This window comes from Rhinolophus sinicus, linkage group LG04 (genome assembly GCF_036562045.2).
Source record: "Rhinolophus sinicus isolate RSC01 linkage group LG04, ASM3656204v1, whole genome shotgun sequence".
NCBI classification, from domain to species: domain Eukaryota; kingdom Metazoa; phylum Chordata; class Mammalia; order Chiroptera; family Rhinolophidae; genus Rhinolophus; species Rhinolophus sinicus.
Genome location: NC_133754.1, coordinates 167,967,984 through 167,989,247, shown reverse-complemented (window position 1 = coordinate 167,989,247; position 21,264 = coordinate 167,967,984). Strand labels below are relative to the sequence as shown.

At 45.5% G+C, this 21,264-nt stretch overlaps 1 protein-coding gene across 8 annotated transcripts in view; it reads left to right on the top strand.

Moving 5' to 3' along the window:
* PTPN3 (protein tyrosine phosphatase non-receptor type 3) overlaps positions 1 to 21,264 on the top strand; it is a 94,401-nt gene that overhangs the window by 56,590 nt on the left and 16,547 nt on the right. For 7 of the 8 annotated variants that reach the window (XM_074330807.1, XM_074330809.1, XM_074330812.1 and 4 more), the window contains 9 exons: positions 1,047 to 1,110; positions 2,468 to 2,640; positions 5,668 to 5,802; positions 7,876 to 8,052; positions 14,331 to 14,517; positions 14,685 to 14,762; positions 15,900 to 15,956; positions 17,139 to 17,295; positions 19,690 to 19,850. In XM_074330807.1, the coding sequence (XP_074186908.1) occupies positions 1,047 to 1,110; positions 2,468 to 2,640; positions 5,668 to 5,802; positions 7,876 to 8,052; positions 14,331 to 14,517; positions 14,685 to 14,762; positions 15,900 to 15,956; positions 17,139 to 17,295; positions 19,690 to 19,850 (1,189 nt within the window). The remainder of the gene's footprint in view (positions 1 to 1,046; positions 1,111 to 2,467; positions 2,641 to 5,667; positions 5,803 to 7,875; positions 8,053 to 14,330; positions 14,518 to 14,684; positions 14,763 to 15,899; positions 15,957 to 17,138; positions 17,296 to 19,689; positions 19,851 to 21,264) is intronic. The other variant, XM_074330808.1, reaches the window with a different exon arrangement.

Here is a 21,264-nt window from a genome sequence, read left to right as displayed (position 1 = left end):
TTCTCCCAAGTTTTTACCTCTGACCTCGTATTTGATCCCAATTCAGTGCTTGGGAAACTTAGTTTCTGTTCTTTGCCATCTCCTTCCCCCCACCAGTCGCCCTGTGGTTTGAGATGCTTTATGAAAACGTGGGTAAAATGGCACAAGGCAATTGGAGTTAAGGAATCCTGGGCAGTGCATTGGCCAGGATTCAGAGAACTTTCTCTGGGCAGGAACTGTATTTTCAGTGCAGTTCCTTAGTGAGTAATTGAACTTTTACCAAGTGTTCAGTTCTGGTCTCAAAGTTTGGCGGACCCAAGACGTGAATCCTCACAAGACAACTCCATTGAGGAAGGCAGTGCTGTCCCCACTGTTCAGAAAACTTTGTAGTGGACCACTTGAGAGCACAGCACAGGCTCAGATCCCAGCTCCGAGCATTCCATTGCTCCTGAATGCTTAGGTGATGTCTCGGAGCCTCCATTTCTTCATCTGAAAGCTGGGCACAATAAAGCGTACTTTTCAGGACTGCTGCAAGGCTTCGCTGAGGGACTGCTTGTAAAGCTTTTAGTAGGCAACCTGGTGTATAAAGATGCTCAGTTAATGCTGGCTGTAATCGCGTTGTTATGCAAATAATAGAGAGGCTACTTGACACACAGCTGTGAAGTAACAGGATCTGGGACGTGGATCCAGGTCTGTCTGGCTGCTCTGTCTGTCCTCTTTCTGCAGCTCCACACTGCCCTCAGCTGTCTTCCCCAGGCACACACCAGCTCATGCGGAGCTGCAGTGTCACAAAAGCAGCTGCCAGGAAAGAGCGCGTTGCCTATGGTTCTTGTTATTTAAAAGCTACATCATAATCCAGTGGCCCTTCTGTGATACTTGGCTTCAGTCAGCTACTTGGTGTTTGGCCGAGGCGATGGGGCCGCCATTCTTTCTACACTGAAATAAACTCTAGGAAGCCGAGTGCCCCCGGTCATCGTGATCGAGGAGTAGAGGACACACATTGGGAGGTGTCAGCTACAGCCCCGCTGATCGCTGAGGTGCTTTTTTTGTGTTTTATTTCTTTTTAGGGTGAACATTCTAAAAATTTCTTTCAAAAGGAAAAAGTTCTTTATACATCAGCGACAGAAACAGGTGAGTTACAGCTACATTTGCTTTGTTTCTTGATGTTAGCCATTTTTCAGCTCTTAGTCCTTCAGCGGATAAAGGCAGTTTGCCACATGTATTAACAGGGAGGGAAGAGCGTGGCATACAGTGGGGAGAACACGGGAAGTCGGAGCCTGGAGGACCCAGCAGGTCGCTGTATAACTCACCCTGCTTAGCTGGTGGGAGAAGTAACTTGCTTTGAGGTCAGAGATGATGAGTCCAGGTCCTGGGTCATCCCCTTACCAGTGAGGCAGGTTACTTAACCTCCCCGAGCCCGAGTTACCTTATTTATAGAAATGCAGTAACGCCCGCTTCTCAGGGAATCGTGAGGATTAAATGAAAGAGCACTGGGCAAAGCACCTGGCACCGAGCAGAGCAGCAGCAAATGTCACCATGGTCAGTTTCTCCCTTTGATGTGTTTAGAATGCACACTGGCCTTCGGCAGGTCTCCTCAGCGGATCCAAGCTGTCTAGATAACTCAGTTTGGTTCTCCACATGAGGGGAAAAGGACTTAGCAGTGAGGAAACTGAGGCTTCCACAGCTTCTAAGTGGAGGAGCTGGAATTTAAATCAGCGGTGCCTGTTCTTCCCACGACACCACCCTCTGTCTTTTTATGCCACATGTTTTTCACTTACTGTCACCATGTTCATGTCCCAATTTTTCAAAGATACTATGTACTTACCTAAAGTGGCTCCCCACCGCAGTGCATGCTTAGAAATGAGAACACTAAAGCCCAGAACAAACAAGGACTAAAATCTGGGTCTCCTGAGCCCCCAGTGCAAGATTCAGCGTGGCCCCAGAATGCACAAGATGGTAATTTAACATGAAAACAGAAAACTTAAATGCAGGCAGGCTGAAGGTGTAAAGCAAATAAAGTGATTATTCTGTATGAGCACTAGACTTAACTGTGCTTTGTGGAAAGCAAATAGAGAAATCCAAAGTGTTACAGAATTTCTGTTATCTGATAGGTGAAAGAGTCTCCCTCCAGGGGGGGAGAATTTCCCAGAGCTAAATTTTCAAAGGAATGTATCAGGCAGCCCTTATCTGGTTGCTCCAAATGTATCCAACCTAGAAATGTAAGCCCATTGGAAATGAAACTGTTCATGAAGGCCCACAGATACTGATAGGAGTACACTGTGGTCACCTTACTCTGTTAATAAGATGGTGAACAAATCCTGCTCCTGAGCATTCCTGTAACACTGGGTGGTGGCCTGAGGCATTCTGAAGCTGGTTTTCTGCTGTCTGTTGCATCTTCCCTGATTGCCACTGACGTGGAGTAAAACGCCCGGAGCCCTTTCTCCTACATCTATGCAGATGAAATCTCTACTCTGTGTTTTCCTCCCAGACTGAATCCAGGGAACATATTGTGGCCTTCAACATGTTAAATTACCGATCTTGCAAAAACTTGTGGAAATCCTGTGTCGAGCACCACACATTCTTTCAGGCAAAGAAGTTACTACCTCAGGAAAAGAATGTTCTGTCTCAGTACTGGACGCTGGGCTCTAGGAACCCCAAAAAGTGAGTATCCCTTAGTCTCCACACCAGACTGAGATGTAAACATGTCGGGGTCACCACTGGGTGGTGGGCATTCTCAGGGGAAGGGATGCTGTTGCCCCAGGCCCTGGACGGAGCTACAGGAGGATCTGGGCACCATGGTTGAAAGGTCCCTGGAGGCATCGGTATCTCTTTCCGCACATGCTCAGAGACTACTCACATTCCCATCACTTGTTTCTGCTTTCTCAACTCTGCTGTCCTCAGAGCGCCCAAGCCGCCAGAATTGCAGCTGCTCCCACACCAGGTCACAATAAGGGAAGCATGTGGCAATGACTCAGGGTCACCGTAGTGCCTGGCATATGGGCTTTCTGGCCTGTTGCCACTAAGACTGCTGCTCCCACAGAACATTAATTCCCTAAGATGCTCTGCAATAATGGATGAATGAACAGAAATACAGATTTCCAGAGTCAAGTGACTTTGGGATATGCTATCTATAGCAACCACGAAATAACAGTAATAATTACTGCTAACAGTTATTGACGGCTTACTTTGTACCATGCACATAATTATATTTAATTCTTAAAACAATCCTATGTGTGTACTGTTATCTACAGAAATAATTTTCAAAATATTTAATGAGTAATATGGTGAAAAAAATTAACTTACAAATTTTCACCTTCTAAGTTAGATTCAAATTCATTCTCTAAATAAACTAATCATGCAATTTATATTTTGGTGTGTTCATGTGTTCCAAAACTGCCCCCTAAGTATAAGCTGTAGCAGAAATGATCCAATTCTTACAGTTTTTAAATCGTTTATTGGTTTGAATATTGTTTTGTGATTTTGCATTGTTGATGTGGCTGTTTGACTAAATAATGTCTCTGTGTGAGACAGTATCTGATATGTGGGACTTTATCAGCCTATTCTAGTGACTTCCCTATTACATTGATAATCATTTAGTAACATTCTAGATTCAATAAGTAGCAAGTTTCCTATTAGTATCAGTGATAGTATTTATGGTGCTAAATGCTCTCTCTCAGCTTCTGATAAACCAAGAGCAAACAGTTTCAAAGTTTTTTGCTCTTATAATACTCTCTAGTATTATATACATTCAATAGCTCTATTATGGAACAGGTCAAGAGCACAGGTTATTGGAAGGTAGTGTTTACTTAGGTTGGACCAGCCGGCAGGTGGCATAGTGAGCAATTGAAAGCAATGACACTGTTGCCGAGCAGCCCAGGTTCAAATGCTACCTGTGTCACTTTAGTTTTAATTTACTTTGCTGCTTCAATTTCTTCATCTATAAAATGCAGCCTTCATGGGGTTCAGGGGAGAGGAGGTCTGGTTATCCATTGTAGCATGAAAGAGCTACCGCTGTTTTGGTGGCTTAAAGCAACAACCACCTTATAGCTCACGGTTTTGTGGGTCAGGAACTCGGGAAGGCCTTAGCCAGACAATTCTTCCGCTCTGTGTAGTATAGACTGGGGCTTCTCAGTCATCTGCATCTGGTGGCTAGGCGGATCTGAGGGTCCAAGACGACTTCTGTCACATTCCTGGGGCCTTGATAGAAGGATTGGAAGGCTGGACTCACCTGGACCCTCACCATCTCTGTGTTCTCAGGGCCTCTTCGTATAGACTCTCCAGCAGGATAGTTGGATTTCTTATAGAGGCTCAGGGCTCCAAGAGCCTAAGGCAGAAGTGGCTGATTGTCTTAAAGACTAAGCCCAGAACTGGCACCGCTATTCTGGGTCACAGCAGTCACAGGCCAGCCCAGATTCCAGACTCAAAGAAACTGCAGCCATCTTTTAATGTGCCACTGGGGGTCACTTGGGATGTTGGGGCTGGTTCGGGGGCACAGGTCAGCAGTTCTTTACTATAAATGTCAGCTGCAGCACACTGGCAAATTTCAGCCCTCATTGTCTCCATTTGATAGATGCAGAAACTGAGGCTTAGTTTCCGTGACTTGCCAAAGCCTTAGAGATACATCTAAGCAGCTACATATTAGGCCCCCTGAAAGGTGCCACATAAAAGAAACGTGTTCAGTGTTTTGCAAGCGTATAGGACAATGGAACACTTTTGTTTTTCCCCCAAGAGTACCTATTAATAACCTGTGACACATACTTTGGGGAACTGCTACATTAAACCTTTGAATCATCTAGCTTGCTGCCCTCGTTCTGATGCCATGCTCTCAGGCAATGGTAATTTTGTTTCTCATGTAGATACTCCTAGCAACGGTGCTGCCAGCATTTTGATCAGGGTACAAACAGTGTTTCTTATTGTAAATTAGTACATCGATATCCTAGGAGGTGTTTCTTGTGTGTTTGTATTCATTTGGTTTTTCTTCTGGTTTTTGTTGTTGTTGTTGTTGTTATTGTTTTCAGGCTGCAAGGAATGTGTAGCATGTTTTAATAAGGTGTTGAAATATTGTTTAAAATTTAGAAAGGCCAGAACTGAGTTCCCCTAAACTGGTTTCAAACTCCCATCTTCTCAAGTAGCTCATTCTCCAAGGAGTCTAGATAGCTAAGATTTAAGTTCTCTAGGTACAAATAAAATTTCAGAAGCAACCTTCAGAGTAGCACAAAGAACATGACCTGAAATTCTAAACAGTCTCAGGACTTCCCTCAAAGAGGTATCAGTGACTTACAGGGACAGCTTCTGCTGATAGGATGATGGGAAGCACCTAGAAGGATAGTTAATGTTTGTACTCATGCCAGTGTGAGTCCGGTGAGAATTCCTTGAGCTCACTTGAACTGTATCTCTCTGTTATTCTGAAATTCTTTCTCATCTGGTAAGGCTTGGTTATATTCTGGAAGCAACTTGGTAGCTCGCAGTAGTAAGGACAAGAAAATATCTTCACCAGAAGAGAAAACATCGGGAAAAGCCAGGACAGAAAGGAATCGCTTGTACCCTTGTACTCCTTGGCTGAGGTCGTCAAAGTGTTACCCTCTCATCCGAGAGGGAGTGTGTGTAGTCTGTTTGCTTCACTTACGCTGTAATTTCTTTCATGTTGAACATGTTAGTGTAGAAAGTGAACTGCATCTGGTTTTTCAGGTCTGTAAATAACCAGTATTGCAAAAAGGTGATTGGAGGGATGGTCTGGAACCCAGCCATGCGGAGATCCTTATCTGTGGAGCATTTAGAAACCAAGAGTCTGCCTTCTCGGTCCCCTCCTATTACTCCCAACTGGTATGTTCTTTTTTTGTACTACCCGCTAGTAAGCACTTAACCTCTTTTGAAAATAAAAACTCAATAAATTCCTAAATAGAGATGGCCTACAATCAGAGTCTATATTTGCAGGCTTGGCTGTTGCAGAAGTAACTGTTTTCCTGAGATGCACAGGTCTAGCTAAACATTGTCCTTTGTGTCTAATGCTGGGGTGGTCTTTTAAAAGTTACCTGGTCTAAATAAATTTGAGAACTGCAGCCTACTGAAATGCCCCCCTTGGAATGATATGGCACATTAATGCTCCAACAAGTCCTGTGATAGAGACACATTTCTCTGTATTTAATCTTATGTTTCCTGTTAACATCACACAAAATAAACTTTGGGGAAACCTGATAAAGATACATGATATAACTGAGGTAAGGATGTGTGACCCTGAGCAACAGTAGCAAATAGACACGGGGAAATAGCATGCCGACTTTTATGATGTGGACTTGGCTAAAAGGAAAGAAGTGGCAGTTTGTAGCTGAAAGACCCAGACTCAGATTTTGGCTCTTCTCTTAATTAACAAGTTCCTTTACCTCCCTAGTCTCAGTCTCCCCCTCTGTAAAAGGATTATAAAAATCGCCTCAAGTGAAATACTAATGTACAAGTGCATTAGTAAGCTATAAACACAGGATGAGGTGGAATTATTTATTATAACGTTCCCTAAAGACATCTGGCCATTTTTGCAAATGCCTCCCAAACAGCCAGACAGTAGCAGCAGAAGGGGGAAACCAAGCTGGAAATGGCCCCAGTTCCACGCCGGAAGAAGAGTATGGCTCTCTGTTCATTTCATGAAAGACAGGTGAACCTGTAAATTTTCGAGCAGGGATGTGCTAGGACTAAGGGACCTTGTAAACATAACAGGCAAAAAAGGACTCTTGTGCAGGGCCACTGGGTAAGCACCTCCCCCTGGAGCCACGTGCCCTGGGCAGGGATGCTGATGGTATTTAGTATGAGAAATCTTCACAGGACTGGGTAGATTTGTTGCTTGGCACCAGGTCCATAAGTGGTAAATTTATGCTACGAAGTAGCAGCATAATTTGTCTGAAAGTCTCTTAGGCAGCGATGCCAGGGCCCCAGAGCAGGAGCCCAGGACCGCATCCAGGAGGCCAGCGGGGTTTGATGTTGCCACACCCTTGGCCGGAAGCTCTTATTGCTATTTATAGGTCCTCTCCTGAGGAGTCACGAGCCTTTCTACTCTACTTTGGACACAGTGTTATTGATTATCCAGGCTCAGGGGATTGCGAATAGTGGAGGCCCTGACAGCCCCAAGGAGAAATGGCTAACACGGGGAAGGTGGAAAAACTGAGGGAAAATAGAACTTAGAAAGCTCAACGGCCTGGAATCACCCACTGCAAGAGCCGATGCCCAGGTGCTGCACGCGGCATCCTGAGAACATTGCCTCGTCTGATTCATTCTCAGGAGCAGGTAGGTACAGCTGAGGCGCAGAGAGCAGATGTGACTTGTCTAAAGTCACACAGCTATGGCTGCTAGTGGCAGAACAGGGTGATGCTGTTACATCTCTCTACTACCCCAGACGGGATACATTTTACAAAGCAGACGTTTCCTCTTGGATCAGGTGAAATGCACAGGAAGGGATGTAGTTGAAATAAGGTTTTAGTTTTGCCAAAACTGTACCTTGGCTTCTAGAGCCTGTATTTATGCTGTTCAAAAGAATCAGAAAAATTGTCTGATCAGCAGTCAGTAGTGGCCTATTATTTATGCATTGAGGGCTTGAGTCCTTCCAGAAGAATGACTTACCCTAAATCAACACCCCATGCCTTCCCAAAGGGCATAAACCAATCTCATCTGCCTATTTATAAAGCTGAGCCTACTGTTGCGGGGGCTGTACCACTGGCCTGAGAGTGTCAGGGACCCATGTGGCGTTTGTTGGATTCTGGTGTAGTAATGGGTTAACCAGCTCTTAATTTCCATCAGCCTCAGCCAAGGCCTTAGAAAGGTCAGGGCACAAAGTTAGATCACTGATGCCCGATAAAAGTTTTTAAGTGGAATTTGCTTTCAGCGCTTCACACTCCACTTTTTTCTACCCAGGAGAAGTCCTCGGCTCCGGCACGAAATCCGAAAGCCACGGCACTCTTCCGCGGATAACCTCGCCAACGAAATGACCTACATTACCGAAACCGAGGATGTGTTTTACACCTACAAGGGCTCCCTCCCCCCGAAAGACAGCGATTCCGAGATTTCTCAGAACCAAAGCCCACACCGAGAGTAAGAAACTTGTGTTACTCGCTTTCATTTTATCTGCTTGTTTGGGCTGTGGAGGGATTTTCTCAGACCCAGGTGGCGGGTTAAGAGGAGTCAAGGGCTGGAGCCTGCAGCCAGCTCCCTAGAATGCTCTGCTGGGGCGAGAACAGACATCACCCTCCCTTCCCCCACAGGAAGACAAGCTGTGTGCCTGTGGTCTAGGGCTTGCACTTCGGAAGGCCTCCTGCTCTCCCAATACTTGTTAGCTCTCTTAAATAGTCTCCTCTCCAGTTAGTGAGCAAAGCCGAGTGTAAGTCCTTCCACATTCCAGAAATACAGACATGTTAACCGTTGCAGTATTTCTCTAGACTGTCCAGGTTGTACCACTGCCGGTTTCCAGACCACTAGAAACATGCTTATTTTTAGCTCTCCACAGACAGCCTTCTCAGAACCACAGTATGCCCTCAGCGTTTTTGTTTTCTTTTTGGTCTTAATGAATAGATAGTATGAAGAAAAACACATGCATAGAACATCTCTGATTTTTCTGTTCAATTTTTGTCAAAGACAGTTTGCATTAAATTCTTTTTCGTCCCCACTTTCCTTTTTTGAAGATGACCAACTCCTCTCACATCTCAAAGCGGAGGGAGGGGGTGAATCTCTCCTAAAATATTGGTTTGAGTCCTATTATTATTCAGTAAGATATATCGAATTCACCAGTCCCCTCTTTGACTTAATTTTCAGGGAGCTCAGAACTCCATGTTACGCTGCATTGAATTAGCTCCCCTTGGCCCGGGTTTCTGTTGTAGTCCTTCCTCTTCCTTCCTCGCCCTATTGATGGGTCTTATTTTTTCTCTCTCTTGTTTTAATGAATTCACAGTTCTAGCATATCTATGCATTTTAGAGTAAGCTATCTCAAACCATTTCTTGAAGTGGTCAAGACATAGATCATAAAGAAATAAAATGACGTTTTAAGCTAAAGTACAGTAGGAATGGATCAACTGTTGGGAAGTCAGCCGTAGTCCTTATGTATCCCTTCTGTGAAATCCCATACTATGCGCAAAATACAGAAACATGAGGCCTACGCCAACAGCATAGGGTTAGCAAGGAGGCGCTTCAGTTAAGCTGTAAGTTTTTACCACTCTCGCTACTGGTTCCAAGCATTAAATGCATCCTGATTGTACTGGAGCCCTCACAGGTGAATTGCAAATCTTGTTTCCCACTTATGTGTGAGGTTGCTTCCTCTCTTGCTGTCCCTGACCACAGCAAACGTGGTTTCCAGCATATCTGTGTTCTTAACACCTCTAGTTAAAAAATCCCTCTGGTCATTATTTTCTTGCGACCTGAACTTGGATGATGCTTTTGTTGAAGTGATCACTGTCTCTCGCTCCAGCTTGCAGCCCTGTCGAGGCTACCGTGGAAGGATATGAGTTCCGTTGTGTGACACTGGCTTTGCAGTTCTAGAAATACAAGGCTCGAATGCAGGCGTGCATGACTTGAACCAGTTGGAATCTGCAGTGGGGCTCTGGCGCTTTGATGAAAGGGCAGGGTTTAAGGACTGACCAGGGGCTGGGGGGGGGGCCCAGTCGCAACTTGGCGTCCGGTCTTCCTCCTGTGGTTTGCATTCTCATCAGGGAATTGTGGAATATCTTCGCAGTCCAGTACAGGAGCCACTGGCCACACGTGGCTGCTTGAATTTAAGTTTCTTCAAATGAAATTTAAAATTCACTTTCTCAAGCCCCATTTCATGTATGTAATTTCTGGCCCTGCTCACCCCTACGCACTGCACATCAATTCTTTCTGAAACTCCTCCATGAGACCTGTGTCATCCTGGGGCACTTTTTATTTTGCAGCTAAGTGTTAAAAATAGCAAATAATGACGATTCCAAGGCAGCCTTCCTTGTGTGGCTTTGCCAGGTGTACTGGCTGGCGACAGAAGCTCACGGAGTCAAGTTAGCAGCTCATAGAGTCAAGTTAGCAACTCACCAAGGCAAGTTAGCGACTGTGCTTGGAAGGTGGGATGAACAGTTGAAAAATTACAGCCCTCTCCCCGCCCCCACCACCACCTCAGTTAGGTAGGGGACCCCTTCTTGTTGATGGAAAGCCTCCTCCTGCTGGGTCTTCAGAGGCAGCTGGCCTGCCTGAGAGTCTGGGGGCTCTCCATTGCCCAAAGTATAAAGGAAAGCTCTGTATGTGGTAGAAAAAAAAAATACTGTGGTGGTTACTTCAGAGAGCATTTGCAAAATGTTTAAGAAACGCTTGACATGTTTTATACAGCAGATTTATGTCAAGACGCAAAAAGGATTCTGTCAGAGAAATCACATGAATAATATCACAGGCAGCGAGGAGGGTTCCTTTTAGAAAGAAGAATTAAGTGTAATGTTCTGTACCCGTTTAAGCAAGAAGAAGAAAGAGGAAGGGAAAGAGTGGGGAGACTTCAGCTATAAACCCAAAGGGGCGAAGCTCAGGGTCTCTGAACATCATCTGAGCTGATGAGTCACCCACCGGTTTGTCCCATATTTATAGCAGCACAGCAAAGTTTGTGATTGTAGTTATGAATCCTTGGCAGTTTGCTTTGTAGGCTGTAGGCTGTTCCTCCCAAGGTTCTCTCAGCCGTTCTGTGGTCCTTTTCTTGCTTCAGAGCAAAGGCCAAAATCTGCAGAGAAGGAGGTTTCCTTTATGACAAAAACAAAAACAAAAACCAACCACCCCCACCACCCAGAGAAATTGGACGGGATATTCCCTAAAGGAAAAATGACTTTGCAGAACAGACTCCAGAGGAAAACAAATTTTAGGGCAGATGTGGGTTGTACGTGGAGAACTTGGCTATTTTTTTTTTTTTTTTATAACGGTTGTTTTAATGGGTCCCAGGATGCTCCTTGTGCGTGGGCTCCTCGTGCGTGTTGTCATAATGCCTGTGCCGTGTGCTTGTCTCTTTCTTTGGAGTTTCCTGTTCCACAGGACAGAGGACAGCTGTCACTTTTTATTTCAGAACTTCTGTGCACACAACAATGTGAACGCACTTAACGCTACTACACTTTAAGATGACAAGTTTTATGTGTGTTTTACTGTTACTAAAAATTTTGTAAAAAAATGATTTCTGTGCATCGATAGGGACTTTGGCAAATGGCTTCTATTCTGTCACACTGTCATAGTGAATGCCTCCTCACCAGTGGCCTGGTCAGAGCTGTGAAACCCTCAGTGGGAGCACAGCTTTGCTGTATTTCACAGGTTTGGGGGGATGGGGGGTAAAGGTCTTTGTAATTTTCTAGGGCTTAGGAAAGAGTGGTAATGGAAGCATCACATGGGAGTCTTTTTTTCATGTTCAGTCCTGCCACTTTTAATTTCTTTAACATTGCCTCTCTTCAGAGAAGTTAATTCTATCGTGGATTTTGTGTCTGAAACTTGTCCCATTTACAGTTCTGATGCATCTGTTTCCTGAGGGCGAATACCTGTTTGTCTGCCTGTCAGCCTGTCTCTGTCCCTTTATCTCCAGGGCGCTAGGGGTGGTTTGTCTCTCCCAAGCTGCTCTGGCTCCCGGAAGGCAGTGACAGTCCCCCTTCCTCTGACAAGTGACCCCTCCTGGCTCAGAAACAAGCCTCTTCTGCTCCCTCCTCCCCAATCACCGGCTTCCTCCAGCCACACTGTCTTCTTACTTCGCTCATCCTACTCCTTTCACGGTTATCCCATGGAAGCCTGGCTCTATCCACAGCTCCCCTCATCTCCCTCCTCGCTCAGGAGGCTCTCACTCATGAGCACCTCATGCCCTGCCCCAAGGAGGGAGGAAGCCCTCTCGGTTTGGTGTCTCCACTCGTGGCATCCTGAGCTGCGTCCAGCTGCCACCTTCTCATTGCTTCTCGTCATTCGATGTCCTCCTCACCATCTGTTCATCCTCCACGCTGAGCAGAACGTTACTGCCGCCTACAGGGAACGTCTGTACACAGCTGATCAGCCAAAAAAGTATCGTCATGTGTTCAATAAATTGCGATCTAAAACTGACCTCTCCACCCCTACTTAGAAAATAGGATTGGGCACATAATGACTTTGAATATATTCTTGCTAGTTAGTTCTGTGGGCTTTTTTAGATAGACCATTATGTTTTATACTGAAAAAGGAAAATACTTGAAAACATGATATGACGTAATCCACGCATTCAAAAATCAGAAATTAAATATAATGAATATAAAATATATTAGAATTTTACTAAAATCTGTTCCCTTCTGCTTTGTCAACTTGATCTTCTGGGTGTTACTTACATGCCCTTCCCTTTTTCCATTGCTATCACCCTCCAGAGTCTTCCAGATGTTTGAAGTGTGTTTGCCACTTGCACCTTCTTCATTTTCAAGTTCAGATCCTCCCCTAGAACGTTTGCTAAACCCCTTTTGGCTTGATTTTGTCTAGCAATTGCCACGCAATTAGACTTTCGCCAGTAGGGGGTGCTCTTGTAAACACTGAAACTTGGCAAAGTTACCCTACTTGGGGGAGTTTTTTTTAGCTTTGTTTTAAGTAAGTTAAAGTCTCATCATTTTCAGTCTGAAAACTTGCCATTAGTATGCAGCTTAAATTCCAAAATATCCTGTCTCTGAAATGTCTTCCCATCCATAACACTCCTTCCTGAGCCAGCAACTTGAAAACCTTAAGGTCAAACTCTTCACTTGCTCCTACCGTGTTGCCCTGAAATAAGACCGAGCCGGACAATCAGCTCTAGCGCGTCTTTTGGAGCAAAAATTAATGTAAGACCCAGTCTTATTTTACTATAAGACCAGGTGTAATATAATATAATATAACATAACATGACATAACATAATATAATACCAGGTCAAACATAATATAATATAGTATAATATACCGGGTCTTATTAATATAATATATGATAGGCTATGATATGATAAATGATATATGATATGATATAACATAATATAATATAATACCAGGTCTTATATTAATTTTTGCTTCAAAAGATGCATTAGAGCTGATTGCCCGGCTAGGCCTTATTTTTGGGGAAATAGGGTAGCCATATTCCTACACTGGTCTGTTCACTGAATTTTTATATTCAAATAAATTGGGGTTGTGAATCATTCTGTATGAATATGATACAGATTTTACATTTAAAGTAAGCGAATTTGAACTTGCGAGGAAACAGAAGCCCTAATTTAATGAAAAATCCATAGATAAGGGCTTGAAATAAAGATTAATAAGAGGCAGCAGCAATTGTCTTTTGTCTGTTTCACTGAATATCTTCATCTGGAAGAGTCTGGAGAACATGAGGAAACCCCCATATTCTGTAGGCTTTTCAAGGCATCTTTTGCTGGGCCTGTGGCTCTGGACGGGGTCTCGTGTGGGTGTGCATGGTGCAGAGAAGTTGAGTGTCCTGTGCAGTGATGCTGAGATGGTTGATCCCTGTAGCTCTGTGAGGGTAGAGATTGGGGGAGCGCGGGTCCTACCTTTGGAGCAGACTTGGCCTGGCCTGGAGAGGAAAGAGGTGCTCGGGGACTCATGTCCGTCAGACTTCCGCCTGTTAAGTGACGGGGAAACTGAGTGACCGTGGACAAGTCACTCAGCTTCTCTTGACTACAGTTTTCTCATCTGTGAAATGGGAGTTGGACCAGATGACCACAGAGACCTACTGAGTTCTATTAATTTGAATTCTCTAAGACAGCGTTGCCCAATAGAACTTACTGCGATGATAGAAATGTTTTATAACTGTGCTGTCCAGTGCCGGAGCCACTAGCTACAGCTGGCTACTAACCATTTTTGGAATGTGACTGGTACGTTTGAAGACTTACTAATCTGAATTTATGTAAATTTAAATAGCCACATGTGATTACCACATTGGACAGTGCAGCTCTAAGATACATAAGGACCTATATTAGAAAAAAAAAACATACAGTCTCAGTGTGGGCAATTAATAGGGGCACAGACAAGTAACACAAACTGGGAGTAGTATAAATTGCCCTGAATATGCCACATTAATCCCATTTCCTTGAGTAGTAGCTGGCACATTTCCCTGTCACCCTTTTAATGTAGCCGGTAAGAGAGCTGAGTTTTCAGCAGCTCCCGAGTCCTCTCTGCCCTCCTGTCCCTTTTCCCCAAAACTAAAGGTGGTGATATTTAGGCCAGCTGGGGGCAAGGGCAGCCAGTGAACTCTGGGTGCTGGAGCCCTGAGGTTGACCTTTGAAGCTCTTCTCAGGTTCCAAGGATTCATGTCAACCGTGGGATGCCAGGCCTCAACAATCAGTCATGTTTTCACTCTGATAAAATATTAATCCAGTTAATAAAATATCTCCTCCTTCTTCATGATGAAGGAGTCTATCCGAAAACAATCCAGCACCAAGCTGCCTGACCCGGAAGTCATCCGGTTCTGTGTCTCCATCTTCAAATGCTCCAGGCTCCTGCTCCCCAGATGGCGTCGATCAACAGTTGTTGGAAGACTTCCACCGGGTGACCAGAGGGGGCTCCACCGAGGACTCCAGCCAGTACTACTGTGACAAGGTGAGCTCACTCAGCTCCTGCGCCCTGCAGTCGCCAGGTGACCCACCCAGGCTCCCCCACGCGTACGCACCTCCTGGGCAATTAAGTAGTTATGACTAAAAGAAAATATCACCAACCAGTGGAGGAGAGGGAAGGAACATAACTGACCACTTTCCAACCTTTTCCAGAATGATAATGGTGATGGCTACTTAATCTTGATCCGTATTACACCAGATGAAGATGGAAAATTTGGATTTAATCTAAAGGTATGCTGTATGTATTTATAAGGAAGTTTTATGCTCTGTAGATGACAGTTCCATTTCCATTGGACACGTGCTGCATACTTGAGGCTGCATCAGGAAATCGGCTCAGGCCTCAGAATTGGGAGGTTTATTATATGGCTGTGGCAGCTTCCTCACACCAAGTGCCTGTTCTGTGCTTGACGGTTGCTCTGCACTTATTTATATCACCTTATTGAGTTCTAAGCAGGGAAGTCGGTATTTTTAAACCCATTGTATAGATGCATATTAAGGCTCAGAGTGATGAAGGCACACAGTGGTCAAGCAGATCTCCCCCTGAAGAGAGGTTATGAAGAGAGCCCCTCAGCATTGCTGAGCTGAGAAGAGAGAACAGCGGTTCTAGTCGCAGAGTCATTTGTGCAGCCATTACCCTCCTCTGCCTGCCTCTAGGCGGGGTCTACAAACTATGGCCTAGGGGCCAAATCCCACCTGTTTTTGTAAATAAAGTTTTTTTGGAACACAGCCACACCCATACATTTACAAATGGTTTATAGCTCCTTTGGCAGTAGGTGGTAGAGTCAAACAATTACAACAGAGCCCTCTGTCCCACAAAGCCCAACATATATGCTCACGGGTCCTTTACAGAAACAGTTTACCAACCTCTGCCCTACAGCACAGTGAGGGCAGGTGGTCTCTGCTGCCCACCCCATAGCGGCCACCATACACGCCTCTCCTGTACCCCAGCAGCCCTGCTCATGAACCTGCTCTCTGAGGTCAAAAGCCGTTGTAGCGTGCGACCTTTTCTGTGGCTTCTGTCTTCTCCACTGAAAACTCGCTCTCCCACAGCACTTAGAGGCTATGATGTTGGACTCCTTTTCCTGGAGACGGTTGCCTTTTTGAAAGGAGCTTGCACATCCAAATGCGCCTGCAGTTCATGGGATGTGGGGACGGCCACGGGAGGCTTCTGAGCAGTCCTCTCGTTAGCCCAATATTCTCAGAGGGCTCAGGAGCCTTGTAATTGTGACAGGGTGCCGTTCCCTGGGATTAGAACAGGATTAAGTGAAATGGGAGCCCTCTCCTGTGCCAGAGAGCTGCATGTGTTTGTTGCTATGAACTACTCAAGTTTTTGTTTGTTTGTTTGTTTTTCGTCTCACATGTTTACAGGGAGGAGTGGATCAAAAGATGCCTCTTGTGGTATCTAGGATAAACCCAGAGTCGCCTGTAAGTAAACACGTTCCATTATGTCCCATATTTGTTTTCCCCTAAATCTAACAGATTTCTATTTTGGTGTCCTGTTTCTCTTTTGCCAGCTTCAAAGAGGGTGTGTAAATGCATGCACATAGATGGAAAGAAAGAACAGAGCCCATGTTTTCCAGAACCTGGCTGCCCAGTGTCGTCCCTGAAGCTGTGTTCTGCCACCGTACTGCCCAGGGTCCAGCACCCTCAGCCCCTGGGAGCTCATTAGCAATGCAGATCTCAGGCCCCGCCCAGACCTGCTGGACCTTAGGCTGCACTGTTAGCAAGATCCCTGGCTGGTCGGTGTGCACATTATAATGTAGAAGTACTGCTCAAGGGAAGGAAACTGAGGCACAGAGTTTGCTGTTCCCACTCTGAGTGGGCACATGGAGACCCTGTACCCCTTTCCACAATCCCACCCCCACCCGCGTCCTCAGCAGATCATTTGCTTTTTTAAAGCAGTGAATACCAAAGAGTCACTCTGCCTCCTCAGAAGGTACCAGTTTGGGGGTTTTACTCGTAAGCAGCCCTTCAGCTGGCAGTTTCCTTTATCTTCCTGCTCATGGCCCCTCTCAAATAAGGAGGCTTTTATTCCGACACTGTTCAGTGCATTGCTCCACTCCATAATGGCTTCTGCCTTTGGCATTATGCTTACAAAGGCTTTCTCCACTGCAAGATAAATAAATACTCACTTTTAGCTGACAAATCATTTTTCTCACAGCCCATCTAGGAAATAAAAGATCAGAAGCATCATAGTCATTCCATTACATTAATAAGTGAAGGTTGGCTGAAGATAAATAAATACTCGCTTTTAGCTGACAAATCATTTTCTAACAGCCCATCTAGGAAAGATCAGAAGCATCACGGTCATTAACGTCCCGTTAATAAGTGAAGGTTGGCTACCACAGAGAAATGGGTTCTGTGATTTTCTTAGCCTTATTCCGGAGTGTTTCATAACTTAACGTTCCACTTCATTAAAATCCCACAACCAGCCAGCTGCCACGTCATCGTAGCAGTGGATGTAAAAATAATGACGATAATACCTGACGGGGAAGAAAGGAGAACTTGGTCATGGTCTCAAGTGTCGAGGCTCAGAGAGCAGCAGCGTTCTTCCCTTGAGGACCATGCTGTGCTAACCGAAGAAACTCGCTTTTCCCCTCCACTCAGGCGGACACCTGCATTCCTAAGCTGAACGAAGGGGATCAAATCGTGTTAATCAATGGCCGGGACATCTCAGAACACACCCACGACCAAGTGGTGATGTTCATCAAAGCCAGCCGGGAGTCCCACACGCGGGAGCTGGCCCTGGTGATCAGGAGGAAAGGTAATAGGAACCTTTGGTGGGAAGGAGCCCCAGGGACGCTGCCTGCACAAAGCAGGGCCTTCTCTGGCCCGGCCTTGGTTTGGAAAATGTTGAGCTTGTAGCCACCATTTGAAAATCGAGCACTTGACATAACAACCTGAATGTCTGACCTCTCACTTGAGAAGTTTGAAGATCTCCCCACACAGGGCCTGGCCCCTCACGGCCAGTCCTCTGGAGGTAGGCAGCACCCACCACCCGCTTTATACAAGGCATGAGCCCCCACCCCTTGTAGCTGCCTGGCCCTGCAGGCAATTGCATTTTCAGCCATTTGTGGAAGGATCAGTGCATTTGGTTTTGTTGGAAAGTCAGTAAGCCGAGGGGGGCAGGGGCCTGGCTCCCTTGCGGTGGTTCTCACTCTGCCTCCTACCAATTGAGGGACCTTGAGCGAGTTTCTTACCCTGTCAATGTTTCAGTTCCCTCTAATGTAAAATGAGGATAAAACAGCCCCTACCTCACAGGGTTCTTGTGAGGATTAAATGATACTCATACTGGAAAGCACCTAGAATGCTGCCTGATAGGTGGTAGGCGTTTGAAGGGTGGCTACTATTGAATACTGTTACTGTTGTTGTTATAAACTGATCAGCCAGGTCTTTGGATGCTCCTTCCAGCCTGAAATGCCTCAGGTGTGCGCAATGTGTGACTCAGAGCCTTGGCCCTCCATCTCTGCTCTGGCCTCACAGGTGTAGGCATGACCCCCACACCCCCACATTCCTGCCTTCTCTCTTCCCTTCCGGTGCCAGCTCTCATCCCCCCTCCTCTATGAGGCCTTACGGGCCCTTCCAGGTCCCTACCCAGCCCCCCACCGCCCTGTCCCCACCAAACCCCAGCACCCTGCTCAGTGCACAGTAGGTATTCAGTAGCGGTTGTAGCTGATGTCTGTGGAGCACCAGTGAAATGCCTTGCACTGTGCTAGTTGCTTTACATAACTATCTTCGTCAGCTCTCAGAACACTCTTACAAGCTCAGTATTGTTATCCCCGAGTGAGGAAATGGGGAAAACCCAGTCAGAGAGGCTAAGTTGCCCTGCTGCTGTGTGGTGGGTAAGGCTGCAAGATAATAGAGAACAAAGGATTCCAGCAGTTGGGAGCAGGCCCCTCTGCCACATGATGTGCCCTGTGGTACGCTGGCAGTCGTAGGGGGCCAGTGGGAGAGCAGTCTGGGCTGTCTGAGGTGAGGAAAATGGATGTTTTTAGACTATGCGAGCTAGAGGGGCAGTGCCACTGGTCTTCTGTAACTGTAATGATAATAAGCTTATTTTTTAAATAAACGTTTAAGTACAAAATATGAGTTGTTTGAAAGAAAAATAAGTAAACAGCATAGGGAGTAGTTGATATGACAGAAGTCACGAAAGTAGCAAAAGAGCTCAGCTTCTCCGGTCAGGGAAAAGAATGTGGTCTTTAGGGTCAGACAGATATGGACCAAATTCTCATGTCCCGCCCTGACAGGACAACTCCTTTGCCCTGAGAGTCAGTTTCCTCATCTGTATAATGGGGATAATGACAGCTGGGTCAGCATTGTGAGGATTCAGTCTAACTCGGTGGGGAAATGCACAAGTTGTTACTTTCCGCTCTTTTCCTGTTACCTGGAAGGTAGTAGGGAGCCAGTGAAAGCTTTCGAGTAAGGGAGTGACATCCCCTTCTGGGTAGAAAGGGAAAATTCAGAGATGGTCCCAAAGTTTCCAATCTGAAAGACTGGAGAAGGAAGTCACTGTAGATGGAAAGAGGCATGTGACGCTGGGGAAGTATTGTGAAGGTGCAGGGCGTGGGGGTCCTAGAGTATATTTATTCACTCGGAGTCTGACATGAAGGGAGGATTCGTACTGAAGAGGTGGTGCTGAAGTGCAGAGATATTAGGCCTAGAGATGTTTACCTGGGAACATCCCACCTGAAAATGGCCGTGAGTTAGAGACTGACTGAGTTCTGGGACAATCGTGTCATGGATAGTGCCCCAGACCTCACACCAGGGAAGTGCCTGTTTGAAGGGAGCAAGGGAAAAGGAACCGAGAAAAGGGTGGGGGGATGGGTAAAAAAGAAGCAGATCAGAGAGAACAAAGGGAGAAGATACGTTTTCTTTAAAAACATTCTTTCCCTGTCTCTTATCTTTGGCAAAAGCCTCGGAGTACTAAACACCATCATAAACTAACCGGAATAGTATGTCATTTTGTATAATTGACACATATTGAATCAGTCAACAAGAAGCAGTGTCTATGGTGAAAATGATTACTGTGTGCTTAATCATTTAATAAGATGTTTTAAACCATCTGCATTCAGGTGTCATAAGTGTAATTTCGGGGGACAAAATGGATCACCAGAGCTTTGCCACACACGCCAGACGCACCCTTTCTTGTCCATTACAGCTGTCCATTCAACGGGTGATATCAGATCTGAAGATGAACTGAACCAGCTTTTCCCAGAGGCCATTTTCCCTGTGTGTCCAGAGGGTGGGGACACCCTGGAGGGATCCATGGAACAGCTAAAGAAGGGCCTCGAAAGTGGGACAGTGCTGATCCAGTTCGAGGTAAGAGCAGCGGGGCCTCCGTCCCAGAGCCAGCCGTGACACTGGGGGCCTGTGCCCATCGTGGGAACGCAGGAGGGGCTCTGCATCAGGGCTGTGGAGCGGGCCTAGAAAGCCAGGGATGGAGGCCACAGCCCGTCACTGAACTCTGCCTCACCCTCTTGTTCTAGTACCGTGCGGTAGTCATGGAGAAATGTGTCAGAAATCGAGGAGGAGGGATCTGAGCATATTTAGCTGCCAACACAAAAGCTTGAAAGGCCCAGCAATAGAAGGTAGTGGAGAGGCGTGTGGGTGAGCGCCCGAGGGAGACTGCAGGAGCCCCATGCCCGACCCTGCCGGGCACACTCTGTAATTTGGAGCAGGTAGTGTCATCCCATAAAGGCACAGCAGCTTGCCTTCCCAAGTGCCTTCCCAAGAACCGTGTGAATGGGAGTAGAAACCAAAGCCAGACACCATCTTCCTTCCCCAGGAGGGACCTCCACTCATAGGATTGAGACTATTGACAAAAGTACAGGCAAAGACTTTCTACAGAACAAAGTAGGACCAACGAAGCCTCAGTTTTTAAGTCACTTTTACTCATCTGATCACTAACAGAATGAAAATAGAATGTGTTTATTGTTCACAGTTTTTAAAGGTAGAAGAAAGCAGAGTAGTTCATGCTTATTGCTGATTGCATGAACTACTCTGCTCTCTTCTACCTTTAAAAAATGTGAGAACCGAAGAACAAAGAAAACAGGCCAATAAGAGAAAACAGATCATGATTAGTGCCGATATACAGTCTGGATTCATAAATTAGGAAAGAGAGTCTCACATAGGGTTCAGAAGCAGACATCCTTAATGCATTGTTTATCCATATAAAGGAAAACGTCACAGAAGCAAAACTAGGCAGTTTGTCATACGTATGTGACTGTACATTGATTCAGGAAAGAGTGAATAGTATGAGTATTAAGCCAAAAGGAATGTGAAACAAAGAATTTTGAGAGGTTTATTTTATAATGGTGTAAGGAATAGAATGTAAACAGAGTGCATTTTTAGAGCAATGTGTATTGAACAGCTGTAAAAAGGGAAAACCCATAAGGAAGATGAAGATAATGACCTCATCCACAAAAAGAAATCAATAGGGAATTTTAAACTTAACAGCCTTGACAGATAATGTGGACAAAAAATAAGTTCATCTATTGTGGAAGTGAAATCAGGATAGGAGGATACGAATCATATAATTACTTGGGTAGAAGGATAGACATGCGAGTATACTGAGTATCTACAGAGAGAAAGCCCTTTTTTTCCAGTGGCCGGCAGGAGGCCATGTAGGCTTAAGATTTTAAAAGAAAAAGTTCAATACATTTGAAACACTAATATTTAATATTTAAAAACACTATCCAAAATAATTGAAACAAGAACTTAAAAGCCAGATAAT